This window comes from Erithacus rubecula (genome assembly GCF_903797595.1).
Source record: "Erithacus rubecula genome assembly, chromosome: 4".
NCBI classification, from domain to species: Eukaryota; Metazoa; Chordata; class Aves; order Passeriformes; family Muscicapidae; genus Erithacus; species Erithacus rubecula.
Window position 1 is genome coordinate 32,879,791 of NC_136686.1, and position 19,746 is coordinate 32,899,536.

Sequence of the window (19,746 nt, forward strand, 5' to 3'; positions counted from 1 at the left end):
CAGATGTTTATTGCATCGGGGAGATAATCATGCAGCAAAATACCTCCGGGTGCCACGAGCAACACCAGATTGTCTTATAGCAACGTGTAAATTTCTCTGGCTTCTTTTTTTTCCCTCTGCACACAAAGAGATGTAAGATATTAAAGTCATCTCTCTCCCTGGAGCTAGTGGTGTAGCAGGGCAGGGAAGGCGGCGAGTGGAGCTTAGAGAAACGGGCTCCAGACTGAAACAGCGAGAACCTGGGGCCAAAAAAAATAACAAACTACCGTGCCGGGAACTCCTCTCTTCTTATCTCTTGCCGAGGAGGCAGGAATTTCTGTCCCCATTCCTCACGCGATATTAAAGCCGCATTATACAGGTTGCTGCAGCATTAGTCATTTTTAATTAATTTATCATTTAAATTAACACACTTTTTATTTTCAGCAATGAACTGCTACTCCCTCAGTAGATTTGTTCCTTGATACCCAGCCAAGAGGAGGATGGCAAGTTATGCTCCACCCATCTCCTCTCCTTCATAAAAGGAGCAGCCCCGAGTGCCAGCTTAGTCTCTCTTGCAGCTCGCAGAAAATAAAGACCCGTCTGCTCACTCACCTCTCCTGCGATTTTACCTTTTCTGCCTTTTTTTATTTTGCTTTGTTTTTCCTTTCTTGTTGCAACAGAGTGCGGGAGGCAGCATCAGTGGCTCCACTTTGAGGCTTATCAAGGCTCAGCGCACGCACACAAACACACTCATAACCCAGAGCAAAAACATTTGCTCTCACCTGTCTCCAAACCCAAAGCAAACCTCCCGTCCAAGCAAACTGCCAACACTTGGAATGAGAAGGCACCCGAGCCAGAATCTAACGTAAGGGGAAGAAATTCAGTATACACTGGCAACTTTTCTATAAAAAGCAAGTGGTCAAAAGGAATGAAAGGAGCATTTTAAGAAGAATTTAAGGAAGAAGATTTCTTTTTTTGGATTTCACACCAAACTTTGGAAAACTTTTTTTTTTCTCTCTTTTATTATTCTGAGCACCTTCTTCTAAGAACAGAGACACTGTTACCTGCATGTAAAAGCTTTTATAGATATATATATTTTTTGAAGGGAAGAAAACCAAGAGGAAGAATAGTATGTGGACCACCTAGCCAAAGGCACCACTGAAGCATCCCTTGAGGCAAGGGGGATCCAGACTCTGGATGTGTTTAATTCCGAGGGACTGCATTTTTTTCCCACCGGGTTTATGAGATAGCGCAGAGGCAGCCGAGTCACCGAGAATTACTTCTGTCTCCCCTCATCACCGCCACCTCCACGTCCTCTTCCAAGGGCTCCTGCGACTCTGCCACCTCCTCCCGGCTGTCAGGGCCATGGGAACGCGCAGAGCCCTCGATGCCTGAGGCCGGGCGGCCGCGGGGCTGTCTGCGGGAAGCGCTTCCCTGCCGGGGCTCGCCGTCCATGTGCCCGCAGCCGGCGGGGCCTGGAGTCGGGATGAATTTCGGCGTGGTCTTCGCGTTCATGCTCTCGCTGCCCCTGGCCCGCATGGAGGTGAGTTTCCGCCGCGGGCAGCGGGCGGTGCTGCCGAGCTGCCAGCCCCGCGCTGGGCGAGAGCCGCCCGCGGCTCCGGCCCGCAGGTGCGGCGGGCACAGCCCGGGGGCGGTGACCGGGGAGCGGGGACCGGGGAGCGGAGCCCGGGGAGCGGAGACCGGGGTGCGGAGACCGGGGTGCGGAGACCGGGGAGCGGAGAGCGGGGAACGGACCCTGGGGTGCGGAGCCCGGGAAGCGCAGACCGGGGAGTGGAGCCCGGGGGCGCGGTCCCGGCCCCCCTCCGCGGGAAGGGCTGCGGCGGGGCTCGGCCGCGCTAATGGCGGGCAGCGACCGCCGCCCCCCGCCCGGAGGGCAGCGCCTGCTGGATCGGGCACCCCTCTGGAGCGAGCACCCCTCTGGATTGGGCACCCCTCTGGATTGGTCATTCCTCTGGATTGGACGCCCCTCTGGATTGGGCACCCCTCTGGAGCTGGCGCTCCGGTAGGGACGGGCCCTCCAAGGGCGGCTCTCCTAGAAATACAGCCACCCCCGTGTGTGGACCCGGCTGCAGGGGCAGGGGAGACCAGGCTGAAGCGGTCCCTGGTTAGTGTGGGAGCAGGGATGCTTCTGTGAGTCCCGGGAAACCCGCAGCTTCCCGCCCTGCCTCGCCCAGGGCTGTCACCCCGGGGCGGGCACTGGCTCCCTAAAGCCTCTCACCCCACCCGGTGATTTTGGCATCGCGGCAGTGCGGGTGCAGCAGGGACCGGGGCCCTCTTTACACCTCTGGAATAACACACAGTGTGAAATCCACCCTGGCATTGCCAGGGGAGCAGTGGAGAAAGGGCGTGGGGCTTTGGAAATGGGGAGGAAGGGGGACAGTGAGAGTAGAGGCTCTGCACAGAGTGGTGTGGTTATTCAGCAAGGTGTGTGCCCAGCTGGGGGAAGGGGCAGGAGGTGAGTGTTTGCTTATGTCCATGGTCATGCAAGCATTGTGCCCTGCAGTCCTGAATGTGCTGCTCAGGAAGAAGCTGAGCAGAGGGTAAGGGCCAGGTGGTGGAATTGAACAAACACTCCAACCCACTTCGGTTTCCCTATGTGGAAATTGAAGCCTCATCCCCAGCCCTGGATGAGGAAAAGGTGCCCCAAACCCCCAAACCCTTTGACCTCTGTTGTCACATTTCTTCATCTGACTGCACACACATTGAGGGGGTCATAAAGCCCCACACAGCTGCCCCTTCAGCTCTACCCAAGATGGCAAACCTCTGAGCTGTATCAGCAGCTTGATTGTCAGGGGCAGGAAATATCCTTCCACCAAAACTTTCCCTTCTTTGCATCATTTTTCTCTGTTCCTTCCTCATTTTTGGGCAGGGTAAGCGGGCACACCCCTCATGGGATGGCAAAGCAGAGGCTGGGTGCAAAACATCACGTCACCTTGCTATGGGCCCATTTTGCCCTTGCCCAAGCCACAAAAGGAAGCAGCTAGATCTGTGGGCTACCCAGTAGTCATGTTTTTTGAGGGGGGCAGGGGATAGCATTTCCTCTGTGGATGGCTCAGATCTTTTTCTCTCATGCAGCATGAAACATCATCCAGGGTTGGCACTAGGGAAGGGTGAAGATGGAAGTGTCTGATCCCAAGGAGCTGTTACTCAGTTGCCATGATCAGATTGAAATACTGCGCAGCTCCATGATAGCCTGGAAGAGTTAGAGTTCAGTAATTCTGGCCCAAGGTTTCATGGGAGGAATTGTGATATTTGTCATTGCATGACAGGAGAACCAAGAACGTTTCTGCTTGGGTAGATGCTTCAGCCTGCAGCCAGCGCTCACAGTTCCTTTGAGGGCAGTGTGCTGCACCTCCTGCACCAGGCACAGCCAGCACAGCTCCCACCCGGCTGCTGAACCTCTGAACGGGGCTTGCAGCTCCTCCCCAGCCCTGCCGGAGAAAGTGCGTGAGGAGCAGCAGCTCCCCAGACCAACAGAGGCCCTGAGCAAAGAGATGGAGCCTCCTGAGTCCCTCTCCCTCTTTGATCACACCCATCTGGAGCTGGAGGGCCCTGGAGCCCTTCCAGCCGGAGGGAGTACAAGCCTCAGCGGGAAGGTATTTGCCAGTTGGGAAGCGAGGATGCTAAACCATTTGCATTTGCCCCACGGGCTGTAATAGTTGCCTTGCAACATTTACAGAGCTGGGCTGAGCCAGTCGTGGTTGTAGCGGGGTAAAGCCCCACTGGCAGCGCTTTCTGGAATTCCCAAGGAATGGGGTGCGGCTGGGCGCTCGCTTACAGCCTCGGCCCAGCTCCCCATTGTGTCCTCCTGCTGCGAGGCCCCGGCGCTCCTGCCTAGTCCTCCTAGCACGAGGCAGTGACAAGGACAAAGCGGTGGAAGGCGGGATGGATGACACGTCTGGGGTGAGCTCGTGGAAGGAGCCAGCGAGCCGTCCCTGCCTCCCTCTCCCCGTCAGCTGATGTGCGGCAGCAGGAGGCAATGACAGGGCTCCTGCGCTGTTTCCAGTGCTGCTGGTACACGGCCGGCCCCGGGGGTGGAAATGCCTCCAGCCCTCGCAGCGGAGGTGTGGGAGAAGCAGTGGAGTCCCCCTCGGAATGGAAAAAGGGTGGGTAGGTCTGGCTGTATTTTAGGAACACAGACTAGATCAAACGTTGTTTGATTATTTTAAGGGAGGGGGGAAACCTAAGCCGTGACTCCGAGTGGAAGGGGCTCATGTGAAGAGGGCTGTACCTGCTGCAGAGCACTCTGGCAGGCGTTTGCCAGGGTCCCCCTGCAGCCAGGAGTGGTGCTGGGAGGGTGGAAGCCCTGTGCTGGTGGCAGGTGCTGCTGGTCTTGCCCTCTGCCAGGGAATGCGGTGGAGTCTCCCCTCAGGGTCCACACATCAGCTTCAGAGGGAATTAAAAAATGCTGTTTGTTTGGGGTTTTTTGCCTGGCTGATCATTCAAGACCCTGCTGCCAAGATCCTTTGCCAGGGTCGGCGTGGAGGTGCTCACAAAGTCCTCCTCTCCTGGGCAGAGGAGCCAATAGGTGGGTGCTTCCCTGCCCTTTACAAACTGGCGCTGCTGATGCCATTCTGTCCTTTTCTGTGCAGTCACACCATTTTAGAAAAAGGAACTGGAGGAGTCCTCACCTCGGGAGTATCCTTGTGTGATTTCTTTGAGCCCTGAGGGTCTGCTTTCCCTGCTGTTTGCACAATCTTTGCTCCCTCCTCCTCCCTGTACCTACCGAGAGACACACCTTCAGGCAAGGCTGTGAAACCCTGGCCAGAGAGTGCAAACAGCAGCACTGCATATTCCCTGCACCAGCTTGGCAGCTGCTGATGGCAAGGGGACCTTTCAGCATCCCTGGTGCTCAAAGGCATAAGTTGGGGAAAAACTCCAGAGCAAGAAATGGTGGGGATAGGGAGGAACCAGATTTTGGGGGAGTGCATGTGTGGGGAGCTGGAACAGGGGAATTGCTGCACCTGCATTTATTTGCAGTGGTCAAACCATGCTGCTGGACATCTGGGAGGAGGGGAGCAAAGCTGATGTGCTGAGAGGTCAGTGTCACAGCCACAGTGCAGGAAAGGGAAGTGAATGTCCCTGCTAAGGGGTTGGCAGGTTGGGGGTGCCCTTGCAACTCAGGGGAGAGTCAGGGTCAGAAACTGGGAGCAGAGGGAGGGAGGGAAGAACAAACTTTCTTCTAAGAATTCAGGGCCTCGCAGGAATACGAGGCCAGGCCTTGGGGCACTTGACAGCCAGCCAAGAGTCCATTGAGACAAAAGTCTTCTTTGATCTGCCGCACAGTTAAAAAAGGAGATTGTTAACCTGTGTTAGACAAATAACTCCAGAGGAGCTGCTAAGCAGGAAAAGCACCAGCTGCTTGAGCTGGTCTCTTGGGGGTCCCACCTCCCTTCCAATGTTCCTCTACCTTCTGTCTCCATGGGATTAGGTGGAGGTGATTGATGAACCTCTGCTTCCCTGTGTCTCATCCCACACGTGTCCCAAACCTGGGTGCCTGATCTCAGAACTTCCCAGGCACAGGGCTGGGGTGGGGGCCAGAGGCATGGCTGTTCCCAGTGACAGACCCAGAGGGAGCAAGGACAAGGCACACAGCCCAGGTTTGTTGCTGCTCTTAGGCCAGCCTTGGTCTTGGTTTGCAAGGCTAAAATAAGGAGCTTCACAGGTTTGCAGTTGTCACTGGCAGAGTTGCCTTACAAAAATGGGGGAGGAGGACAGGATTATGAGCCGTGTGGGCTGGTGTTACACCATAGCCATGCTGGTAGTGTCTGCAACAAGAAAAAACTGGCATCTAAAACTGCTGCCGTGAGCAGGGAGTGGAGCTGATTGCTCCAGGCAGTCACCAGAAATACGGCTCCTGAGGGCCTGCATTTCCAATCCCTGATTCATATCTGTTCCCCCTGCTCAGCTAGCAAGGTGACACCTCCCAGCTCGCTTCCAAAGTCGCCGAGTCTCGTAACACCTGCCCACGCTCTCCCCCCAGCAAGTGCCGGAGTTTAAAATAAAGTTCCATTTCCTACATGTATTAAGTGTCAGGAAGGTCCAGGGGCATCCGTGCAGAGCAGCATTTGTACACAAACGCATTTGGCTGACAGGTGCAAACATTGAAAGCCTGCAATTTCACCACCCAGCACTGAGCTCTGACTGCAAGTACTGGGAATTGCAAATGATCCCTCTTCCAGTAAATGTGTGTGGCACAAGGCAGGGAAGTGCTGCAGAGCCTCTCCAGCACTGGGCTGTTGGTCCCTCTCTTCCTCACGCAGCAGGAGATGTCAGAAGGCATCTTCATTTCGCAGCTATTCAGTGATCCCTGAATTATACAAGTCTCTCTCTCGCTGTGCATTCATCACTGATGCTGTTTCCCTCTCCCTCAGAGACTGAGGAAGTAATGCCTGGGGATGTAAAATCTGCTTTTTGCTGCAGGCGGACAGCCAGATCCGTGGTGAGATGTGACAGTGACAAGGAGAGAGCGGGGCACGAAAGCTTGGTCTGACTGAAGCTGTCTGGTGGGTCTGGCTGTGGAGATTTAGGGCACTGGTGTTGTCTGCTCTGCAGCTCTCTTCAGGAGGTTTCTGAACCTCCTTGGGCTGCAGCAACCTCCACATCGCTGCATCCCAGTTTAAGTTACAGCATTAGAGGGTGGTCTGGCAGGGCTGAGGAGGGAGCACTCCTGTTGTCCTACTATGGAAACAAATGGTGGGTGGCCAAGGACAGGCACGTGTGAGAGAGTGCCAGGCTCAAGCAGCCATCCAAAAGTGGCTGCAGGTTTGGGCCAAAGCTCTTAAGGTTTAAAGCCAGCGTTTAGCCACCTGCCTGGTGGCTTTTCTCAGCTGCGGGCGGAAGGAAAATGTTCTGTGCTGAAGGCAGGCAGGGAGGGAATAGCTGTACAGTAGGAGGACCACACACATGCCACCAACTGTCCATAAAAACCCACACGAAAATCCCTGCGTTTCACAAGCCAGGCTCTCCTCTCAGTTACAGGGACATGCGTAGGGCTGTGCCTCCGACGCCATCCCGCACCCGGCTCAAAGAGCAGCTTTTCCGCTCGAGTAGCCCTGAATGAGGAGAGCTGGGAGCTAAGCAAACACTTTGGCCAGTACTTTCCTCTGTCTCTTTCTCTAGTCTTTCGGAAGTGTGTTTTAATCAGCACTTGCTTTCCCACACCGCTCCTTTGTACTCTTGTTAAGTGCTGTCACTGGGGCCCGCTCTAGCCTAGTGCCAGAGTAAAATTCCCGAGAGACTAATGGCATTGCACCTGCCTGCACTAACTCTGTATTTGGCCCTTTGTCTGATGTGGCTGAACCTGTTTACTTAAGGTTTTCTCGTGCTGGTGTGCAATGACATCCAACCTCCCATATGTTTCTTCCTCCAAATCAGCTCCTCAGCCCATCACCTCCCTGCAGCTTCTGTGGTTTCACCGCGGGCTCACGCTGGGGCAGCCTCAGCCGCAAAGGTCAATCTTCATCTCCACCCCCAGCCTTTTTTTTTTTCCTTTAAAAGAGAGTATGCAAATGATGTATATTATTGGGCCTCTGTGGTTTGAAAACACACGCGCGCGCACACGCACACACACACGATAACTGACAAAGCCCGTGAAGGAGTTTCATAACGGAGGGAAATATTGGGAAGGTTTTATCTGATAGTGTAAGGGAAGTCTGTTAAAACGCCTTTGCTGCAGGCAGCAGGAATGAGAAGCCACCTGGAGAAGTCATACACCACCGGAGAAGGAAGCCTTGCTGGCTGCTTGCACAGTGTCCAGGGCTTTTTTGGCTTTTTTAGTCTCCTGACAGCTTTGTGAGAAGCAGTGAGGGGCGGGGGGGGGGGCTCTCTTGCTTTTGCTTAGCTTTCAGGTTCATGCCTTCACGAGGAATAAAGCCCTCAAGGTTTAAATCCAACACAAGACAACGCACGTCTTTGCGTTTTGCTGGTTCTGTCGTGTCTCCCCCGTGCTTGATTCCCTGCTCCTGCTCCACGACACCGCCAGTATTTGCAGATCATCTCTCTAATGCTTGTTTCTCCCTTTTCTTTTTGTCATCTGGCAGGGGGACCCCATACCCGAAGACATTTATGAGATTTTGGGGGGCAGCTCAGTGCGCTCCATCAGCGACCTCCAGCGCGCCCTGCGGATAGACTCCGTAGGTAAATCTCCTCTTTGCCAAACACTCCTCTATTTTTAATTAAGTCCTTGGGGAGCCTGGGAGGGGATATTCTGTTTTTCAGCAGGCACACTATCAACAGACTTCATTGTAAATATAGGAGCCATTGAGGAGCCAAGACCTGGCTCTTTACAGACTTAGTCCCCCTGAAACTTGTGGGAGTTAGAGGTAACTAGATGTCCTAACTGTCTGGACACTGGCTTCCAGAAATGGTAGGAGATGGGCAAGGTGAGCACAAGGATCTGAGATGACCATTCTTCATCCTGGGAGATGCTAAGTCAGCAGGGCTTGAATTGGGCAAGGATCAGTTTAGGAGGCAGCAAAATGGGAGGTGGAAATAGAGTGATAGAGGAGGGAAGGGCTGAGTAGATTTCCAGGTTTAGCATCCACAAAAGGCCACAGGCTCCCAGATGGTGCTCTTAGGATGAGAGCAGCAGAGCACGTGTCCATGGGTGAGCCACGGGGCAGGGGCTAAGCCAGGGTAGCATTGCTTCACCTCCTGCCCGTAGATAAGAGCTCCAGGGGCTCCAGGGCTTTGGGGTCACTTGGCCAGGCTGAGAGCAGGGAGCAGCAGGAGCGGCGAAGCGTGGAGGGGTCGGCACGTGTGGGAACCGGAGCACGCGCCACGGCGGCTGGGCTGGCCCAGGAATTTATTTATAAACGGTCTCTTCAGAGCAAATTCCTTTCTATTCTAACCCTGCTCCCGCCCGTCGTCCCCCAGCCCCCCCAGCTCGACTTCTCTCTCGTGTTTTGTCTGTTTTGAGCTTTGTAATCCTTGCCGAGACACTATCTACGGGGGAACAGAATTTCCTGCTTTTGTTTCCTATGCCAGTCCAACCACTGGCGCAGTCTCAAAAGCATTCCCGCTGCCTTTCAAAACGGCCCTGGAGGGGCAGGGGGGAAAGCGAGGGGGAGGGCACCAGCTGCGCTCAGCTATTGTTTGTCTTAGACAGAGGCGACCAGGGTCCCCACCACTGCCAGGGCCGCTCCCTGCCCTCACCAGCTCCCTCCTCCTTGTCCACGAGCCACACAATGGGGCAACTTCCAAAATTAGCCCTGCTGGATTGTCCCAGGCTGCTCCCCCCACCCCGCCCCAAATGTCTTCAGAACTGATCCAGGGTGTAGAAGGACAACCTAGAGGAGGGAGGGACATGGTTCTCAGCAGATTTGTTTAGAGCCAACAGTTGTTGCTAATTTTTTGCCCCCCATTTCTCTCCTCTCGTCAATTCGTGCACCAAAGGCAGCCCTCACCTTCATTTGGTGAAATGCCACAGGATGGAGGGATGGGCAAGGAGCAGCTGAGAAGATGCATCCAATCTGTCATTGTAGGCCCAGTGTCTAAGCAACAGATGCATCACTACTGTGGCTATTAACCGCAAGAAATAAAATGGGCTTATCTGGCTGGCTCCAGAAGTCCAGGGGTATGAGAGAAGGCTGGAGAGATTTGAGTCACTGGTTTCACTTCATGCCCCAGATAGGAAAGGCTGGTCAGGGAAGCAAACAGTGGTGCTGTGAAGCTGTTTCTTTGTTTCACCCCGTGGCTCTCATCTGTTCCCAGGTACTGACTGAGGGGCACTGACATTTGACATTTTCCCTGTGAGGAATTAGCAAATTAGTGTGTTATTAAAGTAACCCCAAAGTGGCTGGAGCTATTCCTTGTGCTGTCTGTGCACCCTGTGTGTGTCACAGCTGCTTCACTCCGCTAACTGCACAAGGAGCCAGCATGGGGCAGCTCCAGGAGGCAGGTGGGCTGAGACAGTGCTCTCCTGACCTTGGGCTCCACTGCAGACCCAGCAGCAGAAGGGTGTAGGGGGGCAGTCATCTCCTTAGCTGTGGCTGACCACAAAGCAATGGCTGCCCATGTTAACCAGTCATCCAGCCACCTTCTCTAGCCCAAGGAGGCTGGCCCTTCTAAAGCGTGATCCACCAGTTCTCATTTTAGGAGTTTGCCTGAGGGTGAGACAGATGGTGCCTAGAACTGACCACCTTCCCAGCCACTTTAAAGGGTGTCTATCTGTCCACCTCCCTTGTAGGTGTTGACTGCTCATTGACAGGCACATGATTCCTGCCTTCTGAATGCAGCCTCTGTGTAACCCATCCCAAATCTGTCATCAACTGCTTGAGACCTGAGCAGGGAGCAAAGTCTCTGCTCCCCTTTATGAGAGGGCTGCACTAGGGCAGGGCTGAGGAAGAGGAATGGGACATGATAGGTAAGGGAAGTCTGCTCCACCACACATCTGATAAACAAAGATCTTCCACTGGCCCCTAATTCCCTTTAAGAAAATTGCTCCCTTGATGCTGACGTCCATTCAGTTTCCTTCAGCTGCTAAAGCAGGTCGGAGAAGGAAGGAGCTGTGGCTGGGTGGGAGCTATCTTCAAGCGCAGCCATTGTCCCGAACTCAGGAGGGGCTGCTGTTGGAGTGCTCCATGGGGATTATGGGCACTTCTCTATTCAGCACTTCCTATGGGAAAAAGCAGTGGGGTGGGAGGGAACCGCTCAGGGCTGGCCTGAATGCTATCGGTCTTCCTCTCCCATCGCCGGCTGAGCCACCTCCAGATCCTGCCTCTTACCTTAGAGTAGTCTAGAGAAAAAGTCATTTTAACTATATTTTTCTGTTCTTCTGTCATAAAACTGCTCTTACCTAGAGCAGCTGAGGTGAGTTGGGAGAGAGAAAACAAGCACCCTACCTACCACCCCCCTTCCCTTCACCTGCCGTCTCACCTCTCCCAGTCCAAAGCCATCCCAGCAAGTCACCTCAGTGTTAAATACCAAGTGTTCTGCTTGTCCTGCCTGGTTTTTGATCCTTCTTGGTGTTATCCTGGTCTCAGCTGGCCAATCAGAACCCCTCTGCAATTTCTGACACCAGAGAGTTGTAACATGGGCCTTATCCTTCTTGAGCTTGAGTTTTCCTCTCCAAAAACCTGAGTGGGTTCCCTCTTTCATGATAGACTTGTTGCTGTCTAGTCTGAGCTAAGAGTGCCCGTGCCCCAGCACAGCTGTGACCTTGCTGTGGATTTACACCTAGCATGACGTCCTGGGTCTGTGGCTTATCCCTGCACTTTGCCTGGTGATCAGAGCACGAGTGCCTGCTGTCTCCTGCCTCTACCTGGTGATATTAGGTCATGTCTTCCCTTTTGCAGAGCGGGATAGCTCGAGCCTGAACCTGAACACAACTCAGCCCGATCAAGACCCTGTGGCCCTGTCTCGAGAGCGACGAAGCCTAGGTGAGCTGGGGCACCTTGTGATCGTTGGGGCACTCAGCTGAGCAGCCACGGGTGGTCTCAGACACGGGTGTCTGAGTTGCAGATGTAGGGGTAGAGGTTATAGTGCACCTGTATTTCTGGAGGCATGAGAATGAGGGTCTGGGCCTGGAGGGAGCTGGGTGTTTCACCCTGGGAGGGCAGGGGAGGGAGACTGCTCTTCTGTGCACTGCTCTGCTTCAAATCTGATGATGCTTGTTTGCTCTATAGTGTCATCTCCTGCCTGGGCTGCAGTGAGAAGCATGGCTGTGCTGGGGCTTCCTCCTCAGGGCACGGCTCTGTACAGGGACAGAGCTGGAGGGGTGGGAGAAACAGAAAGAACACAGGCGTGAGAGCCATGTGGGGTCCTTCACTCGCTGCAGTGGGGTGGCGACAGCTGCAAAGCCCATCTCACCCCCTGCTCCTCTCCTGGCCCTGGCAGATGCCCTGGCAGCAGCAGAGACAGCGGTCCTGGCGGAGTGCAAGACGCGGGAGGTGGTGTTCGAGATCTCCCGCAGCATGGTGGACAGCACCAACGCCAACTTCGTGGTGTGGCCGCCCTGCGTGGAGGTGCAGCGCTGCTCCGGCTGCTGCAACAACCGCAATGTGCAGTGCCGTCCCACGCAGATCCGCGTGCGGCACGTCCAGGTAGGGCACACACCTGCGCCCTCCCTGCCTCCGCCAGCCCCGTGCCCCAAAGCCAAGCCTGGGGCGGGTCTGGGGTGCGGGGCTCGTGCAGCCCTTGTCCCCTCTGCACTGGCCACGCTGCAGGTGACATCCCTGCCGCTGCTGGAAGGGCTGGTGCTGTCCAGCAGCTGGGGACTGTCACCACGCATTGCTGCAGGGCACCGTCCCCAGCTGCAGCTCCGTGCCGCGGCCCTTCCTGTGGCTTGAGGTGTCTGCTGTGTTAGAGCAGAAGAAGCAGGGTGCTTTCATCACAGAGCTGGTATTGATGCTGCAGATTCTTTCCTAGACGTGCACTGGAACAGCTTCTCTTTCTCAGCCCACAGTTACCTCCTGACCCGCTCCATCAGCCAGCAGACACCTGACAGCTAACCTCTTGCTCTGATCCTCCCCTTACAGCTACCAGTGATCTCCTCACAGCTTCCTCCCAGACAGCTTGTTTAAAAATAATATTCATCCCATACTAATCCTCTGCCTGAGCCATAAGAGGCACCCCCAGGCAGGCGGCAGAGGTTGGCTGGGAGAGATTGTATTCACACACAGCCCTTTTCATCAGGAAATTCCTTTCTCAGAAAAGCCAGGCTGAACGAGGAAAAAATGGGGGGGAGCAGGAGTTGTTTTTCTGGAAAAAAAACAAGTGAGAGGTCAAAAGCCAGCCTGAAAAAGTGACCTGGAAATGGTTTCTTTGAGGACAGAGGTCTCTCTATTGTTTGGCTGGAAGTGTTTGTCGAGCGAGCAGCGTGTGGTCTGAAGCGTGTGGAGTGGGCTTTCAAGGAAAGATAAACAGCCTGGCTGCTCTGGCGCTGGCTGAGGGATGCTGCTGGGGGCAGTGGGTTTAGAGGAATTCCATCCCAGATGCACAGCACAGCGAGTATTTATAGCTTGTGGAGCACTTCAGGGACCGCAGAGTTGTTAGATAAGCTGAGTGGGGTCAGGCCTGGCTGCTGCTGCAGTGGGAGGACCCCCTAGGAAGTTTTTGCCCTGTGGTGGGATGTGGAGTCTTCCCTCTGAGTCAGCACTGGTGGAGAGTCCGGGGGAAATTCCAGAGCACTGCCTTTCCCATGAAGAGCCGAGGGCTTCAGCCCTGCGAGTTATTAAAGAGCTTGAGACAAATTCAGACAGGCCTCAGCAGAGCTGGTGAGGCTGTGTTAGATTGCTTTGGACCTGAGTTCTTCTCCTTTTGCCCTTCCTGTAGGCTCCTGTGGGAATTATCCTGGTTGGCCCAGGTCTCTGCCATCACATCTGTCAGAAACAGGCTAGCATGTCCTGCGTGTTCCATGTTTTCTCTCTGCTCAACCAGTCATCCTGCTTAAGCTCTGGCAATAGTCTGGATCAGGGGAACCAACCAGAGACATCCAAACTTGCCTGGTCTGGGTCTGCTCTGCTACCATGTTCAGAATTATCTCACACACACACCACCCCTGAGTCTGAGTCTGAGTCTTGAGTTTGAACAGCGCTCTGTAAGCTGCCTTCTGACCCTTCAGGAAGAAAGCCAGGACCAAAGTGCACTGACACTGAGTAATTCTGCAAAGTGGGAGCCGTGGCTGTAGTAATCGTTTGCTTGCCTCCCTCTTGCAAATAGGTGAACAAGATCGAATTTGTGCAGAGGAAGCCAAAATTCACAAAAGTCGTTGTGCCTTTGGAGGACCACGTGCAGTGTCGGTGTGAGGCCGTGCTCCGACCGCCCCCCAGGATCATCCGCCCCGGGCCGCGTGAACAGAGACGTAAGGATCTGGGAATGAAGGGGGTGGGAGAAGAGGGGCTGGGCAGAGGGAAAGGACACCTTCACTGTTTCAATCTGCTTAGCTCAGTGAATCCCTTCACTGATTTATACCAGCTGAGGGACCTTTCCCTGGGTGTCTGCCTGCCGGGAAGGGGCTGAAACTGAGGGAAAAGAAGGAGGGGAAGGTGAGAGGTGAGGGGAAGGGCATGGTGGGAAGAGGGAGAGGGCAGAGACTGGGAAGAACAGAGGACAAGGAGCAGAAGAACAGAAAGAGGCCTTGTGGCCCTGCTATTGCAGAGCTCCTTGTTGACAGTGTGTGCAGAAGGTATTTCAACAGGAGCCGCCTGGCCTGGCTGCACAGACACTCTCCCCTCTGTTTTGGCAGGCTTGTCACCCGCGTTTACCACAGCCGCTGTCTCACAGAGGCGGCGAGTGCGCCGGCCGCCGGCACAGAAGAGGAAACATAAGAAGTACAAGCATGTCAACGATAAGAAAGTGCTGAAAGAAATCCTCATAGCATAGAAGTGCTGGCAGGGGAGAGAGAGCACAAGGCAGGTAACAGCAAGCTGCTTTCCCAGTCAGGAGAGATGTCCTTACGGGACACGGCATCTTAGACCCTTCCCACACTGCCAGCCGCTCGTTCAGTGTGGGGCTACTGCAGGGCACAATCTGGGTTGGAGGAGGAGGAAGGACCGGGTTGGGTGCCAACATGTGCGTTCTATTTATGGAATTAAGGCTCTTTGCAAAATTGGAATGATCCTGCTGCAGTCATCCTTGCTCTCAGGCCCCGCCTCTCCTTTCTCTGCTTCCCTTTCGGGCAGAGAACAAGCCCGACTTCTCCCTACACCTAAATCCCCTCGGGGTCCATCTAATTCATCTCTGCTGTGGAGCAACTCCTGATCTAGTTTCTCTATTGGTTCACCATTGAAAACAGAGGATTAATGTTGCTCTAGGGATGCCTTTTCCTTTTATTTAATTAGTTGAGTAGGCAGAAAGAATGAAAAGCTGCAACACTTTTGGTTCATCACTCTCCTACAGGAGAGTGCATGAGAAAGGTCATACCAGGGAAAGGATAGCTGGAATCTCTGGCAAGAGATCTGGACTTTGTCAGGCCAGGGTCTGATTCTTCTCTCCGTGATTTGTGTAAACAGGAGTAATTCCCTCATCATCAGAAGAATTTTGCTGGTTCAAGGGGAAGGAGGCTAAGCTCTGGTTCCCCATGCAAGGAAAAGGTGCAGAAAAGATGGAAAGAGTAGTCAGGGTGCAAATTGCTGGCAGCTGAATTTAGAGAGAGGTGACACAGCTGAACAGGGAGAGCCCTGGCTCCCAGCTCAGCAGTTCCAGCTCTGCTGCAGCCACTTGAATAAGCCCAAGCCAGGCCACCACATTCACTTCCCCTCACCCAGGGAGAGGGAACAGCAGGCTTCCACAAGTGGCATTTCAGGAGCTGGGGACAAGGGGCACCAGGCAGTGTCTTGAGACTGGGATTCCCACGCTTAGCACCACGAGGGCTCTGATTATCCCAGGATTCTTCTGGCCAGCCTAAAGTTCCCAGGGTAGAAATTATACAAACCCATGCAAATCTCAGCTCTGGCTCAAGCTGTTCAGGGGAGAAAAAAACAGAGGAGGTCAAAAGTCCTCCCAGGCTTCTAATCTGGCTCTTTGGTACAAATATTTCCAGAGGAGAAAAGGGGATGGGAGGGGAGTTGCAGGGGGCAAAGAGTTATGTGTTCTAATGCTGGGTCTGGTTTTGTTCACTTCCAGGTTTATTTAATATATTTGCTGTATTGCCCCCATGGGGTCCTTGGAATGATAACTTTCCTCTTTGTCCATCTGCCTCGACGTCTGATTCAGACGGCAATTGGTGCTTCCCTTTCCATCAGTGGACCTTCTCCCACCAAAGCCTCCCTTTCATTTATTAGCATAATTTTAAAGTTTTACACACACACACACACAAAAGGACAAGGATGGCCTACATATACATATATATGTGAGAAAAGAACAAAGTACAAACGAAACCATGAATGCCAACAGCCACAACTTGCGATGAGAACAGGACAATTCCTTCCCTGCTACGGAGGACGGGATGGAAATGTGAAAAGGAAAGCGGGTCCAATTTCTTCTGAAACAAGAAGAAAAACAGATGGACAGAGGCCAGAAGGGGAATGTTCTCCCTTTCCCTCATGCTTCTGGTAAGGCTGGGGGGGCCCAGCTGAGATCTACTCTTGTGTTGGACCTTTTGGAAACAGGCAAATCTCCGACTGCGAGCGGCGACCAATGATGGAAAATGCACTAAGGACTTTTCTCGCCCTACCTGGACAGATATATATTTTTAACGTGCGTGTGTATATTTTATTTTTAAAAAAAGAGAAACCAAAACCACTAAGATGTACAACATCTCGGGGAACAGAACAAAGAAGCAAAGAAACAGAACAAAGAAGCCAAATGCATTCCCCCACTCCCTCTTTCCCCTGCTCCTGGTGCTGACTGGAAGGTGTTTGGATCGTGGGGAAGGAGCACACGGTGGCAGAATCGTCTCCACGCCCCCGGCCCCTGCCAAGGGGAGCCATCTTTGCACATGCTGGTGGAGAATTCAACTTTCCAGGCTCGGATTCAAATTATTTTTTAAATTCACTCTGGATGTGTGCGTGTGTACATGTGTGTGTGTGTGTATATATATATATATATATACGTGTGCATGTGTGTGTGTGTGTATGTGTATTTATACATACATATATAAAATATATATATATATATGTTCTTAAATGGATTTCATTCCCCAGTGGCAGGGAGCTCAGAGGCACGTGCGTGCATCAGCTTCACTGGACTGGCAGAAAAGAAAAGCACACTGTTACTGCAACGTGCCTGAGAGGCCAGGGATGGGGCAGGCAGAGGCATCACCTGAGCTCTCCTTTTCTTGTTACCTTTTTGTCTCACTCTGCACCAAACCCCCCACCCAGCACAACTTCCTTGCAGGAGGTGAAGTGGCACCACAGCAAGACCAAGGACAGCCAAACTTAGAAGCATGACTTAATCTCAGTGAGCTCCGCCTGCTCTGTGGTCTTGAAAGCAGAATCTTGTCATTCCCACGAGGTTTTTAACCCCTTCCTGGATGTCCTGCACTAATCTTTCCCAGCCAATGTCCCCACATCTCCCACTCATTTTCCTCAGATCTTCCCTCTCAAATTCCTTCTTGATCTTTACCTATTGAATGTTCCCAACCCATTTAGCTCAAAAGTTGATCCATGATGTGGACAGCTCTGTGTAGGTATAGAGAAAGAAGTGAAGATGGTCTTCACAGCTGGCAGCAGCTGTCTGAGACAGAAATGAGCTCTTCTAAGTGAGGAGGACTCAGAGAACAACTGGAGGGTCAGTTGCAGAGTCCCTCCTGGGCCACTGCCTGTCTCCAAGGAGGGAGGAGGACTCTGTGGGCAAGGGCTGGTTTTGCACAAGTAATAGCCAGTAACCATTATAAGAATTGTTACATATGGTGGGAATTCCCAGCACCAACCAGGAGTCAGGGTCTTGGATTGTGCTGCACTGGGTGCTGCATACATGAAGAAAAAGCCTGCCCAGAGCAATCTCATGACACTTCTCCCCTCACACACACAAACCCCTGTGGGCTTTTTGGGGAAAGCTCTGGAGGGAGGTGGGGAAAGCAGCCAAAGCCACAGCCTGGGAGCTGTCACAAATTTTGGAGGGACCCACTCCTCACCTCCTGCAAGCCCAAAGCACTTCTTGTACCACTGCCAAGGCAGCACGTTGCTCCCTCCCTCCAGCCCAAGCCCTCAAGTCTTAAGACTCTTTCTTACCCTGTTCCAAAATGTTTCTTTTAGTTTGTAAATATGGTGAGGTTTTGTTTTATTTTATTATAATTTTTTTGCCTTTTTTAAAATGTAAGATTAATTTATACTCAGTACTGTATTTAAAGTTGTAAAAAAAAAAAAAAAAAAAAAAAAAGAAAAAAAAAGAGAGAAAAGGAAATCACCTCTTGAACAGCATTTTCTCTTTCTTTCGTGAGCTGAATGAACAGCAGAGGCCAAACCAGCTCACTGCAGGGCACAGCAGTGATTTCCAGGGCCTCCAGTTTCCTTTTCAGGACACTTGTTCTGATATTGCAGAGAGAAGCAACCAAGGCTGGGAAAGTCCTGAGAGCCCACACACAGCCCTGCCCATGCCAGCCGAGCTGTGCTCCTCCTTCCTCACTTGGGCTGGTTTGAAATTACTCAGGTGCTGGGATTTTTGTCTTGAAGAGGTCCTTAGCTGCTCTGCTAGGATTCCCAGCCAGAATTTCCCTGTGCTTTCATCCCATCTCCGGATTCCTCTGCTTTGAAGGGCTTGGGACAGGCAGCACTGTTTACACTTCCCAAAGCTGTAAACAGTTGGCCTCTTCCCTCCTTAGTCACATCGTCTAGACAGCAGCAGTCCTTCCCTTGCTCAGAGGCTGCTGCATTTCCCTTTCCTCCCAGAGAGGAGGGATCACACATCTGCCATTTGGGTGCCATGCTGAGGAGAGCTAAGGCAGGTCCTGCTCTCTGCCTCAGTTTTGACATCCCTCCAGCACATGTACAGCACCATCAGTCCATGGCTCAGCTATGAGGAGCACAGGCACAGGCAGAGACGAGTGCTGCAGTGGTGAAACTGGGGGCATTAGCATGCTGGAGCAATCCAGGATGTCCTCAAAGGACAAGCTTGATGCTCACAGGTGTGCACCTTGCTGGACAAAGTTCATGACCTGCTTTCTCTGATCCTCCAAAGGGAGAGAGTAATGGTGAGCTCTATCTGCCCCCAAGAATGAGTACATAGGCAAAATCACAATCCCCACTTCGATTTCCAGAGGATAATTCAGGGAAAAGAAAGATTTTTGGCATGAGACTTCTTTGGGCTTGAGGACCCGTCAGCAGGGACTTTGAGAAGAAGATGCAAAGAGGGGTACAAGGCACAGGAAGCATGGGAGCATCACCCTGGACTGGGGAGTGGGAGGAATGGCTCAGTGTCCCAGGATCCAGCACTCTGCCTGTCCATGGGGGTCCCCAGGCAGCCTCAATGGCAAGTGCAGTCTGTGCTTTTAACACCTTGGAACGAGCTGGTGCTGAAAGGCTGCGAGCCCTGGCACCTGCAGCCCTGCCCTGCCCAGTGCCTGGCACACACGAGCAGCAGCTGCTTGTCCAGGGGCTTGACCAGGAATTTGTCCAGGGGCTTTTCCAGGGGTTTGTCCACGGTTTTGTCCACGGTTTTGTCCATGGGCTTGCTCAGGGGCTGCTTGCTCACCACAGCATCCTGGTGTGCATTCAGCACAGGAGCACAGGAAGGAGGGACCTGTACCACTTCTCAAGGCTGGAGCAGGTGGTTTAAACCCAACCCATAAAGCCAGGCTTAGGAAATAAATCTTGGCAGCATGCTGCTGGAAACTGTCTCCTGCAGTTTGGTGAACCCACCACTACAGGTGATCTCAGAGATGCTGGGGAGTTTTGGCAACTGTCCCTGGTTTAATTGCTCAACTGCAACTTTACCTAAAGGCCCAGTTTTGGGATATGTCATTTAACAGAAGGTTCATCTTTTGGTGGAGGAAAAGCATCCAGCCTTCCAGGCAGTGGAGAGAGGCTGCAGCAATGGATCCTCCCCTGACAGCACAGCTCCTGAAAGCAGCAGGCAGATGGGAGAGCAAGGCTGGGGGCTATTCTGACACAAGGAGCAAACCCCTGTGTTCTAGAGCCAGACTTCCTGGGTTTTAGCACTGACAGTTTGCAACACTAAATCTGTTTCATGGGTAAATGAAGTGAAAAATCAGTTTGCAAGAACAGGCTCGGGAAAACCCTTGACTGCTTATTTTATTGGCACTCAGGAATACAAACAGCTTAAACCCTCCCCACACCTGGCTGTGGCTCGAAGGAAGAGCCTCCTCCAGCCCAGCCATGTGGCACAAACCCCATACAGGCATTC

At 53.1% G+C, this 19,746-nt stretch overlaps 1 protein-coding gene across 2 annotated transcripts; it reads left to right on the forward strand.

Annotated features, from left to right (window-relative positions):
• Positions 1–527: 527 nt before the first annotated feature.
• PDGFB (platelet derived growth factor subunit B) lies at positions 528–17,738 on the forward strand. 2 transcript variants are annotated; one of them, XM_079303508.1, is made up of 7 exons: positions 528–1,522; positions 8,043–8,139; positions 11,298–11,381; positions 11,839–12,044; positions 13,663–13,804; positions 14,189–14,354; positions 15,568–17,738. In XM_079303508.1, the coding sequence occupies exons 1-6, from the start codon at positions 1,367–1,369 to the stop codon at positions 14,323–14,325; spliced, it is 822 nt and encodes a 273-aa protein (XP_079159634.1). In that variant the 5' UTR covers positions 528–1,366; the 3' UTR covers positions 14,326–14,354; positions 15,568–17,738. The 2 variants fall into 2 exon arrangements, with proteins under 2 accessions (XP_079159634.1, XP_079159633.1); XM_079303507.1 differs by having other exon boundaries at positions 14,189–14,358; positions 15,568–17,737.
• The last annotated feature ends 2,008 nt before the right edge of the window (positions 17,739–19,746 follow it).

What these genes read in the sequence shown, in the direction of transcription:
- PDGFB (XM_079303508.1), top strand. Translation starts at nt 1,367, where the DNA reads ATGCCTGAGGCCGGGCGGCCGCGGGGCTGTCTGCGGGAAGCGCTTCCC. An exon ending in TGCCCCTGGCCCGCATGGAG is followed by an intron (nt 1,523 to 8,042) that starts GTGAGTTTCCGC and finishes GTCATCTGGCAG; the next exon opens with GGGGACCCCATACCCGAAGA. An exon ending in TCGAGAGCGACGAAGCCTAG is followed by an intron (nt 11,382 to 11,838) that starts GTGAGCTGGGGC and finishes TGGCCCTGGCAG; the next exon opens with ATGCCCTGGCAGCAGCAGAG.